The sequence below is a fragment of the Acanthopagrus latus genome, chromosome 16 (assembly GCF_904848185.1).
Source record: "Acanthopagrus latus isolate v.2019 chromosome 16, fAcaLat1.1, whole genome shotgun sequence".
Taxonomy (NCBI): Eukaryota; Metazoa; Chordata; class Actinopteri; order Spariformes; family Sparidae; genus Acanthopagrus; species Acanthopagrus latus.
The window spans coordinates 11,411,963-11,424,335 of NC_051054.1; the positions used below are offsets into that span (position 1 = coordinate 11,411,963).

The following is a 12,373-nucleotide window of genomic DNA, read 5'->3' on the forward strand; positions in this document are numbered from 1 at the left end:
CTCATTAGGAAACTGTTTATTGAGGTAATTGATCAAGTAAGAAGTGCAATTATTTCTCATAAGCTTACATATCACTGGATTTCTTTTTGAAACCAGTGGAGTCTAACTGGCCATTAGAAAGGATTCAGCTTTCAGGCACTTCTACAGTATTTAGTCCAATAATACACAATAATACATATTAATCAGTGTCCCCAGTGTAAAGGTGTTTTCAACCAGATGATTAATTAGCTATTGAAACACTAGCACTTCCAACTCTTATTAATGAAGTCATTGTTTTCATGGAGCTAGTCATTTCTCCAGCTTCAGTTTGGCGAGCCTGAAGTCCTCCCTCACTTGCTGTAGCAGAGCAGGGCAGCACACGACGTCCACAGCTGTCATAGCCAGGGCTTTGGCTGTCCTCAGGGTGAACAACTGGGCCTTCTCAGCTCCTGGCAGAGGAAAAAAAAAAAAGGCAGCGAGTAAATAGAAAACCAAACAGACAGACTAAGTGACCTGGAAAGAGGTGAGGGCCGAAAACGTTTGATGATCATCTGATGCAACTCCAGTTTCATTAGAGCGGACAACATCTGTTCTGAATAGACGCATGCTGCCGTACCTGCTGCTTCGGTGTATTCCTCGGTGTGGTTCAACGCGTCTGTGCCGATATAGAAGAAAGGATGGATACCTGGCACCTCGTATGATACGTTGCCAAAGTCTGTAGAACCTGCCAGATAATTATGAAAATCACGGTGATGATTATTCTTTGTTTGCTCGGTGAACAACAACAACAAAAAAACAATCTGTGGGAGCAAAAAAAGAAAAAACATCACAGCCCCAAGGTTTTTGTGTTTTTTTTTTCCTTTTTTCACAATATCTGTTTCAATGAAATGTTTATTCTCCCCTACCAGAGAAGTTGGCTGGCTGCTCTGGGAACTGAAGCCCCAAATCTTTTCCATTGTTTTCGTACAGGTTTGCCAGCGCAGAGTTGGGCACAATGTCGTAGTAATCATGGGCCGGGTAGCTTATCTCCACCTAAAGGAAACACAAGTGTACCCACAAGCATAAAATGTATGCACGAAGCACATAGTTTTGGCCTAAACGGCTTCTCATAGAAAAGAGTGCTTTCACACAGTATATGGAGTTCTGTGCACACTCCGCAAATTCACTTTAACCTGCCTGAAGCAAGTGCAGACGGAGGAGAGAAGCCGCCTGAAGACAACAAACTGACTTATGCAACAGGAGTACGTCGCTCAGAGCATAATTACAGGAATATGTTATAAAGGGCAGTGTTACATAACAGTGGAGTCAACTTCAACATCAGGGATATAATGTGTGTCCCGCCTGAGGGGGAAACAAATGGAAGACAAGGTTTTTGGGTTTTTTTTTTTTTTAGGTAAGCTCACTTGGCAGCCCGTGGCAACAGCAGCAGCCCTGAAGCAAGCCTCAGCCTTGGCCTTCAGGTCGCAAAGATCCCGAATCTGCGGCGTGCGCAAATAAAACTGTAGCTCGGTGTAGGCAGGGATAATGTTGGGCTTCACCCCTCCATGTTTGATGATGCCTGCAGAAGAGAACAAGAAGACAAAGGAGGCTGAGAGGGTGTGCTGTACAATTACACAATTTGTGTGGGTTTACGTGCCAAGGATGTGTTTTATTTCAGATTTCCAGCAGAGAGATAAACATACCTCTGCCTTTGAAAAGGGCCATAGCCAGGATCCTAAAAGTACTGAGGTCATGATGTTAGATTAGATGCTATAGGTGACATTGAGGACACTGAGCTACGGGCCTGAATCTATCGCGTGTTTGATCCGAAGGTCTGACCGTGATGGAGTTCCTTCTCGACAAGCCACGATCTTATCTTGCACATGGTTCGACTGGTTGCAGCACAAATATATATGTTGTCTTTTTTAGACATTTAGTCATTTTTCAGGTCAGTTTTTGTATTTGTTGTTTACGTGATAAGTTAACATTTTGAATTTTCCCTTTGCCACAGGCTAGTTTCAACAACTTAACACAACACTTTCATTTCACATTTTTGGAAATTAAATCGATTGAAAACCCCAGAAAAATTGCCAAGGACAAGACCTCAGCAGATGACTTCTCATCCATGACAGTTTGAAAATGAATGCACTTTGAGGTGTGCTGTTCAGAATTAACAGTGATCGCAGTTCCTGGCTCACCGTGAAGCCTCCACTCTGGTTTGAGCTGCTGCCTGAGAGCAGAGAGGTTGTTATAGGCCAGCACAGCAGCATCCAGCGCATTCACTCCCTCCCACGGGTATGCAGAAGCATGAGAGGCCTTCCCATGGTACTTCACAATCACCCTGCGAAGCATCAACACAGCAGGTTAAGAGATAAATGTAATAAGTGGAGCTTAAAGTTATGAATCCACATCTGAAAACTGCAGAAACTTGCTCAGTGAGCGCGACACAGGGCAGGAAGGACACGTCCTGCTGAGCTGGATGAGCCATGAAGACGAGGTCGACATCAGCGAAGGCTCCGGCATTGATCAGGTCGATCTTTCCTCCGATGGCCTCCTCTGCAGGAGTTCCCAGGACGGTTATCTAGTTTAATACAGACATTTCATTGTGAACTTTTCATTATTATTTGTTGACTTCTTACTGACTACTAACCATGCAAGTGTTCATCTCATTTTCTTTATGGCAGAAATTAGCTTCCATATATTGGGTTTCCTGCCAAACTTTGAGAAAAGTAATACTGAGGTGTCTGTAATGTTTTTGACGTGCACCTTTTTCTTATAATTTATTTAGAAAAGCAATCTGGTAGGACAATTTAAAAAAAGACACATTAATATATATCTGCATTTCTTTTTAACAAAGTTTCATCGGCACAGTTCGTTATCTGGTCATCTGTTTAATTAAACATTCATGTAGCCTGTGGTAGTGATGGTAAGTTAAAACATTGCCTGCATTTGTGCACAAATTATCCATTTCTATTATTAATAGGCCATAAAATAAAGATTGCAGGAACAGCTTTTGAACATTCGTTGAGTCAGCCTCCGAGGAGCTGACTGAAGCGTTTGTGGGGGTTTTATTAAATCATCAGAACAGTGTGAGTGTGACTCGAGTCCCCTGTTACCTTCACTGGGACAGGGAGCTCAGTGTGGACCTGTAGAGCGGCTCTCAGCCCCACGGCGGCGGCAACTCCCACTTCCGCTATCAGGTTGTGCCCGCACGCGTGCCCGATACCCGGCAGCGCGTCGTACTCGCACAGGAAGCCCACGTTCAGAGCCGGGCCCCCCTCCCCGCCGCCGCCGACCGGACCCCAGCTGGCCCTGAATGCGGTCGGTAGCTTGTAGTGACAGTCCACCGTCCATGTCTGGTCCTGAGAGAAGTAGCGGACCAGCCTGTCGTGCGCATGCGTCTCATCGCCGGCGAGTTCGGGTCGCGTCCAGATGTCCCGGCTCAGACTGTGCAGCTCGTCTTTGTGCGCGTCGACGCACAGCTGGAGCGCGTCCTTCATCTGCTGTCGCTTGTCCATGTGGATTTGGGGTTGTGGGAAGATCTCCTAACAATGACAAGGGTTTTTTTTTTCTTTTCTTTTTTTTCTTTTTTTTTTGTTTTGCTTTATTGAACAGGATCATTATGAACAACAGCGTGCTTGGTATAATACAAGAACACAAATTAGCACGTGCTGAGGAGGAGAAAACAAAGAGATATAATAGAACAGTTCTTTTGCAGATTTAAAGTTCATTCATTTGAGAGATTTATGATACAGTCTAAATTCATTATAAAAAAGCATTAAAAATGGGTGTGGTTTCTAAATCACATGCTCTGCTGAACTCATTTGGATGTAAATCATTAGTCAGTGTCTTCAATCATTTTTGCAACAACTCAGGTCAGTTCAGAGTCCCACTGAGGGGAAGTTAATCAGAAACGAGTTAAAATGGCATGATCAGTACGTTAAAGGTACAACATGTATGAATTGGCCACCCAAACAGGTGACAGCATGTCATCAGGACAACCGCCAACTGCTGCTAACTGTGGCTGCTGTTAGTTAGTTAGCTCGGTTAGCCTTTCATATAGCGGTCCAGACTAGGATATTGAAACCAGCACAGGAGTTTTGGACTGTGACAGGCTGGGGCAAACCTCAGTAGATATTTCTGCAACACAGACGTTATAACTTCCAAACAGCTATTTCTTCCCGGCCTGTTGATGATTTTAGTTCATTCTGAATTCTCCCTGCAGCTCTAAGCAGAAAGCAGTCAGAGGTTTCCCTGGAAATGTAGGGGAAAATTTCAGTAAAACTTGACACCTACTGACCATGACATTTTTGGACCTGTGAAATAAAGCGTTGCCAAACACTGCTGTCTTCCTCTTTAATGCAGTGCGGCGAAAATTAGTAATGGGTGGAAAGTATGTTGTAATCTCCTAAATGGGCCTCTATGAAGCCGGGTCGCCATCTGCTGGCCACAATCAGTCTCTCGCCTTCTGCTCGGAAGCCTTCAACCACAAGGCTTCCATAAAGGTAAAGCTTCATAATCCGAGACAAACCCGTCCGTAATTTTGCATGTACCGTCCAAATGATGCTCCTCCGTGTGATGTGCTGCAGCGAATGACAGTAAATGGAGGCTGGGACTGGAATCCTTTACACCCATCAGTCTGTTAGCACGCTAGAGGGACCCAGAGTGACACACTTTGCACACAGCTCCGCATCCGTTAAATCTGCAGCGGGAAAGAAATCAGTATTCTGCCGCGTTTCATGTTTCATCTCAAGCAGTTCAGCAAGCAGACGATGAATCGGCCTTTAAGGAAGAGAACCTTGGCTATTATCAAGGGGAGATTTTATATATCTGTTTTCTGTGCGTCGCCTGTAGCTACTCAGATGACTGTACACAGGCAGCAAGCAAACAAAGCTTTCCCTTGAACCGGGATCTGGCCCCATAAAAAACAAGGTCAATTAGCGCCGAATGAATAACTCCACAGCTGTCGCACACCCAGCGAGTGTGTGTGTCTGTGTGTGTGTGAGAGAGAGAGCAGGTGTACATGTATGTGTTTTCTGCTTGTATTTGTGCTGTAGGTTAATTGGGGGCGGTTGTCAGTCACAGGAGGAGACATGTTGAACGGCGCTCGGCAAGCTGACACCAAGACTGCCTCCTGACATGGCCTGTCTGTCAGCTCACTCTACGCCCCGCCGATGACGCTGACACTCTCCATTGTGCATCAATTAAGTGACATCGAAAGGGAGGCAGCCATGTGTCAAGTCATTGTCTTATTCAGGGATTTGCCCCCGAGAGCATGTGTTTAAGTTCACATGATTGCACATGTTTTTTGGGCCTCGTGCGGCGCTTCCTCAAATGTGGAACTCGAGGAGATTTGTGTGCGTGTGTGTTAGTGTTCAAACAGTACATCAGTAAAACCCACACCAGCTCAGAGGGAGGACCAAAAAACAATTGCGCTCTGGCAAATGTCAAAGTGATTGTGCCCACCGAGTGGACAAAGAGAACCCTCCATCTGCCCCCATGACACACGAGTTAACAAGCGCTCGGTGTTTCTATATTAGCCGCGTAGATGTTTTAGGTTGAGCCACTCGGAATCACATCAAGCCCGAGTGATGCGTGACTTATGATATATGCAAGCGGGCGTCACAACAGCAGGACGCCCCAAAGGAGGGCTAGCTTGACAGCTCCGATGAATTGATGTGCTCTTGATGACAGCATGTCTCTGCAACGGGAGATGTAACAAACGACAGACTTTGCTTGGGTGGTTGTTTGTGTGGTCACAGCCAGAGTGTGGGACACATACCAATGTGTTCGTGCCTCTACCTCAGCATCAATCTATGGAAGCACACATCCAACAGCCGAATAACATGTTAGTCATGATGACAAAAAAAAAATTCTCTGGATGGAAAATTTGTGAGCATGTGTGGCAGCGTTGCTGTGGCTTTCAAGATTCCTCCACAATCAAGAAGAGCTGAACATTTCAGAGTGCCTTTTTTTTGCAAATGCTGGATGTAATAATCACTTAACGCTGCAAACAGACAACTCTGCAAATTCCCCAATGACTACAGCTGAAGCTAACAGTTGTTTTCATCATCAAGTTATCTGCTGATAATTTTCTTTATAAATAGATACATTGTTTTGGTCTATTATATGTCTGAAATGTGTTTTTTGCAGTTGTAAATGTTGTAATGTAGACTCCAAAGGGCAGTCACTGGCTTGGCAGCATGCCCTCCTGTAACTCCACCACCTGATGTGAAAGCCATGTAATAAACATGTGATGTGAACATAAGGTGACACGTTGTTTTACATGTCAATATGGTACATAGTCTACGACAAGTGCACATTTGGATGTATCAGTGGATTGCAGAATTGCCAACATTTTGTCCCGGTGATTGGGCTGATCGTGTCCCATTGTGGGGGTTGGGCACCACTGCAGGAGCCAATTCACTACAAATCAAATAAACTTTACAACACAGTTTCAGGCGTTGATTTATTAGGACATTTTTTTTCTTTTCCTCAAAAACTGTCAAAAACAAAAAGTTTCACATTCCCTGTCAGCACCACAGTTTCAGCTAATGGCTTGCAGTGTTGGGCAATTTCACACTGTTAACACTGAGCATTGATCTACTTTCAAAAGCACAAGGGAGAAACTGTTGTCCCACAGATATGTGGGATATGTTTTGATGCGCAGGGAGTTTTGAACATGAGCAGAAATCTGGCTGAGACACACAAATGAGCTATTAAAGTCCAGGGGTTTATAATTAATTAGAATAAAAGAGGACAGAGGAGTGAATCATGCCGACATGACTCAGAAGGGAAAACAATGAATGACATTAAATTAATTAATTAATTAATTAAATGAAGTGACAATGATCGAGAGGAGAACAGCAAGACAGAATGCCTCAGAGCCTCACTGCATTTCATTACATAATGTGATGAAGTGTCAGCTTGCACCTGAATATAGTGTTTCCATTTCCATAAACAAAGACACCACGAATTGATGGAGAGAAGGCAACATTTTGTGTGTACATTCACAAAAATGCAGGAAATCAAGTTTTGTATTCAAGCCTCAAAAAAACAAAAAACAAACAAGCAAACACCCTAGACCACATTACTTAAAGGATAAGTTCACCCAAAAATCACTATCTTCTCATCCCACAAAACATTTGTGAAGATACATGGTAAAACAGTGCTGCAGCTTTCTGCTAACTGAAACAGATGGGGACTTGTTTTAAACACAACTGAATTACATATATATATATAGTATATATAGTATATATAGGCTGCATACAACTCAACCGGCATGCTCGGAGTCTACTGAATCAGAATCCCCCGAGATCCAAAATTGATTTTTGGAAATGCATTTTTTACAGCCTTTACATAGCCAAAATCTTTACTGTAGCTGCCGAGCTAAAAGCATTTGCGCACCCAATTGTGGGTCAGCGAACTCGACAGCACAAGAGTGTAAATAACATCTTTCTATATCACTTAGGAATTTCAGGGCTTCCTGACATTTGGATCAAGCTGTACCCAGTCATTTCATGTATTTTGTGGTTGTTTTTTACTTTTTAAAATAAGTCCCCATCTACCTCAATTAATAGGGAGAGTGCTGCAGGAGATTGTTTGGCTGTGAAGCTCTAGAAATGTTGTGTGTTTCTCCTCACTGTTGCAAAGAAAACACTATGTCCTTGATCCACCATTTTCTAAAGCACGGTACAAATCTGAATATGCTTTTATTTGAACGTATTGAAACATTCATCTTGTTTTCTTCTCTCCTGGAATAAATGCACTTTCATATTAACCTCAGCCCAACCGGTTTCCAACAGACAAACATGAGCCGTGACAAATTGTCGATGAGCCTGATTTTTTAAACATGAGGTTCCGGCTGACTGACAGAAACTGACAGTGTGTCAGTCGTGCTTGCTCTGTCCTGTCAGCATCACTATCAAACAAAAAAACGCACCCTTAGAGGAGACCCCCCCCGGAAATCCAGTCGATATCACACGCAGGAAGCTGCCCGGTAGTTGGAAAATATCACCAGCGGGCCTCGGAACTGTGAGTGTTGCATGTGTGGGTGAATGTGCAACTTGACAGTCCCCGTTTGTGTCATTAATGTCACATCAGTGCACACAGTGTGCTTCGGCGTTCTCCAAGCTGGAATACATTAACACCTTGGTTTCTCAAGTCATCCTGCATCTTCAGGGGGTGGAGTGGGGGTGGGATTACACTCCACAACAATTTGTTCTTGTTTTTATGAGGAAACGTAGCTTCATCCTGGTGTCTAAATATTTTCTTTACACTGTCAGAGCTTGAATTAAAAAATGTTTATTACCTCCTCAACTCATTTTGCAGTTAATAAAAGCGTTCACATTTTCTGCTCCTAACACCCTTGTTAGAGAAAAAATTTTAAAAAATAAATAAATCCTCTGGCGCACAGATAGTGGCACATTTTCTCATCTCGGGTTGCAACACCCATTAAGTGTTTGTTTGTAATGTGCAGAGGAAGAACTTGATAGTCTGCACAGGCAGGGGAAGCCATCATTGAAGAAGCGCATAATAGATGTGGAAAAAAAAAAAAGAGATCCAGACGGTCCGAGAAGTGAAGATGTCCTGGTGAAATACAGAACCTAGATTGCTGTTTGAACAGGGCCCATTTTTTTCCCTGTCTTTGGGGTTTTTGGTTATATATTCTCTTGTGTGTCCACACAGCTGCCCTCGCTGCTTCAGAGGCACCACTGCCATAGCGGTGCCCTTTTCTTTGTTTGACAGCACTGAAAAGGCTGCTGTCTGCCTCAATAACATCAGCCTTTGTGGGCAGTGTGGTGAACAGTGGGAGTACAAGTAGTCCCTCGAACCACAGAGGAAACCGCTATCAGCAGGGTGTGTGCAGAGTGGAGCTGGAATGCAGATCGGAAAATGTTGTCTCACTGAGTTGTTGTGCTGCATGGTCTTTTAGGATAAAAACAAATGTGTCATGAGTGCATGGTGAAAAAAGGTAAGAGAACTGAAGTGCTTAATTCCTCAGATGGTAATTAGGTTTGCAAAAGTTCAAATGACACCCTTTTTTTTTTTTTACATCAACAAGACGAAGCTGTAGTTGAAAAGGGGGAGACTTTGTTGAAAACTACCGCTAAACCAAGGAGCAGCCGGCTCTTCAAAAGTGTATTCGTACGATCCACATGTATTGCATTTGCAATGTCAATGCTCTCCTCGGTTCACTGTAAGCTTAATTTGTAGTCTTCAAAATTTACTCGGTGCGTTCCTGAGGGGCAGGATTAATTTCAGTTTTCTGCTCCACAGGAGGGAGAAAACGCCCCCCTCTCTTCTCTTCAGAGGATCCCCGGCTCTGATAATTGCCACGAGCAGCAAGCGTTTAAATAAAACATAGACTGTGGTGATGCCAGGCGACTGAGGGGCCAAGAGTCTGCAGGGATGACGCAGAGATCAAGTGGGAATCAGTGTTTGGCTCTAATAGTGAAAAGGCCACAGACAACCGCAAAAGAAATGTCTGTGGTTTCTTTTTTTTTTTCAAACGCTTTCAGAGGAGAGGGAGGGAAACTGCTTCGTCAGAACAGTAGATCTGCCCACGGGTATGTTTGACAATGGAGCAAAACAGAGAGCTGGTTAGAAACAGGTAGATTAAGAGGACCCCCGTCATTAGGCAGGTTTTTTTTTCATACAAGACTGAACTACTAAAACTTCAAAAACTACTAAAAGTGTCACCTGCCATTATCAAAATTACCAAAATAAACATCTTTCAGGCTTTAAATAGACTATCATTACTGTCTGAGTACGACTTACTGTACAGCCATACCAGAATGCTGGCGCAGTTGAGCTCATGCTAATACATGCACGCTAATGTGCGCATGGCACTGGTAACGCACCGATTATAGCAGGTAATGTTTTAGCTTTAGCACACACAAACATTTGCTAAATAGGACTAAAGGAAAATAGCTAACAGAAATATTTTTTTTTTGCAGGTATTTGGTCACAAACTTTGAAGATAAGTAATTAGAATGAACCCAAAACCTGTAAAAGATCACCCTTCAGCTTTAAGACGAGGGAACCTGCGCACAAATGCTAAATTATTTCCTGGTTTTAGGACTAACTAACTTTTGTGGCTGTCTATTGCTGTCACTTTAACAAATGTCAACCTCATGGTGGTGCTAGAGGGGGAAAACAACCCTTGGCAATCCATTAAATGATAATTAAGATTTTTCAGTCTTGACAGATAGGCAGCTTCCAAGACGAAAAAGTAAAAAGAAGGAAAAGCTTTAGAAATAAGGACTTAAAAAGGTCATGGCTGATCACACCGTGTGCGACTTGTTTATCTCAAAGAAAAAAATACATTCAAAGTGTCTCTGGTGTCTTAATTACATACCGCAACGCCAAAATTCCCCCCATCTATACTATATATAATGTACATATTTCACCTTTAAAAAATAACGCGTTCCCTCCGAGTACGCCCGAGCACTCTGTCTTCCAGCTCTTCACATTCTCGAGCCAGCTAACATGTCAGGGAGAAAGCTTGAGTGTTAATTGGAAGCTCTCCCACGGGAACTCGTAGGCGTCTTCCTTGTCCTCTGTGTTTATCTGCTAATGTGATTGCCACGGCTCTCTCGGATTCATAGCTCCTCCTGAATAATGAATATACTTAATATTCCTTTCAGACTCCTGTGACCTGTTGTGCATGAATAATACTTAAGCGTTTCCAAAAAATAAATAAATAAATAAAAAATCAAACCTCAGCTGACACAACTGGATTCTTTGTGCCGCCACAGACCCAGAGGTATGTTGTCTTTTGTGACGGCTGCCCTGTTGCAAGGTTAGCCTGAAAGAAACCAGCTTTGATGCGCGTCCTCCTCTGACACTCAGAGTGTATTAATGTTCTTGTATAATAAATTGTAGGCTGAAGGAATGGGTCGACATTTTGGTTAATATGCTTATTTGCTTTCGCGCCAACAGCTGTGCCAGAAGATACAATTTGCATGTCTGCACAGTGGAGCCAGCAGCTGGTTTCCCCCCTTTGTTTACAGTGTTTATGCTAAGCTAATTCAACTAAATACCAATAATATAATATATCGACTATCAACCATATAAGGCTGCTGGCATTCGCTTGCATTTTTACTAGTGACAATTTTCTCGGCTCGAAAGCGATTAAGCATATCTTCCATAATGCCGACCTGTTCCTTTAAACGTGCCCACATACTAATGGCTGATCCCAGCAGTAATACCGCATGATAACTAGAGACTGACCTGACAGTAAGGAGAGGTTTCCATCCTTTATGACACAGCGACATACATCATTTGGTTTTGATCTAAATCTCATCGATCAAGCCCCTCCGCCCAGCTCAGTGGTGGGATTTGTACCTATTTTAATTAACTTCACTCCGCAAAGATTTGATTTCGCTTAATTTATCACATATCCTGCTTCTACCGTGCAGCCTACGGGCCCAGAGGTCCTGTTTCCGAGGCTGGGAAGCGAAATCTTTGCTTGCATGAAATAGCTGAAGTGAGATAATGCGCGCTCATGAAATTGCTTTTGCCTAATTAGATTTTGTGAAAGATTCTGTCAGGAGGAGCTAAATCATTCCCTCGCCGGTTTTACATTTGTTTTGATCGCACGTTTGGTGGAGATTGAACACATCCTGACGTGTCTCAGCGATATGGCGTTTCAATTTATAAGTCATCACACCAAAACATTTTGTTTGTGCAAGCCGTGCGAGACAAAAACATTTATCAGACAGCCAAATAAAATCCTTTGGTATTGAATTTTTCATCTATACAAGCATGTATATTAATATTACTTGGTAAACATTGGTCAATGTGTAGGTTTATTCTCCTGCTGGTGTTCTAGGGACAACACTGCTTTAGGTGGTCAAATCATTTGGCAGTAATATAATATTTATGATAATGTGCTTTACTTGCTATACCTGTTTAGATGTTGTGATAAAGAAAAATACCAAACAACTTTAAATACCAGTTGCTGCGGATGTAATTCACTCCACAGCCCTCTTGATTGATGTCATAAACACAGCGTTCAACAATCAGACGATCATCATACAGGATGTAGACACCAGGTTACCCACCACAGGGCGCCGTTCGCTGCCTGATTAAAATAAGAAGCAGCCGTGTCAGATGTGGAGCCTATAGTGAAAAATGTTTCCTGCTTTCCGTGATTATCCCTCCCAAAAAATGTGATTGATGTCATTAAAAAAACAACTAGACGTGTTCAGTGAGGACCCTCAGCTGTGTGTCTGACTTGTGGTCGTGATGTTCCTGTTAAATTCTGTTTCATTTGCCATTTCATTGAACTGCCATTATATCTGTTATTGAGTGCTTTTTTTTTTTTTTACATGTTTTTTTTATGTTCTGTAACATCTTTTGGTCCATGTAGCCATCTTTGCTGTTTGTTGCACAATACGATAACACAGGC

The 12,373-nt window shown here is 42.9% G+C and overlaps 1 protein-coding gene across 1 annotated transcript; it reads right to left on the reverse strand.

Annotated features, from left to right (window-relative positions):
* LOC119004976 (peptidase M20 domain-containing protein 2-like) lies at positions 1-4,276 on the reverse strand. Its single transcript, XM_037072331.1, has 8 exons — positions 4,259-4,276; positions 3,075-3,503; positions 2,391-2,539; positions 2,157-2,299; positions 1,383-1,537; positions 885-1,011; positions 596-703; positions 1-428 (listed from the first exon to the last, which is right to left on the reverse strand). The coding sequence occupies exons 1-8, from the start codon at positions 4,259-4,261 to the stop codon at positions 289-291; spliced, it is 1,254 nt and encodes a 417-aa protein (XP_036928226.1). The 5' UTR covers positions 4,262-4,276; the 3' UTR covers positions 1-288.
* Between the last annotated feature and the right edge of the window lie 8,097 nt (positions 4,277-12,373).

Bases quoted from the DNA above. Each gene is read 5' to 3' on its own strand.
- LOC119004976 (XM_037072331.1), bottom strand. The intron at 1,012-1,382 runs GTGAGCTTACCT...TGTTTCCTTTAG, and splicing joins CTGTTGCCACGGGCTGCCAA to GTGGAGATAAGCTACCCGGC. The intron at 429-595 runs GTACGGCAGCAT...TTCCTCTGCCAG, and splicing joins GGAATACACCGAAGCAGCAG to GAGCTGAGAAGGCCCAGTTG.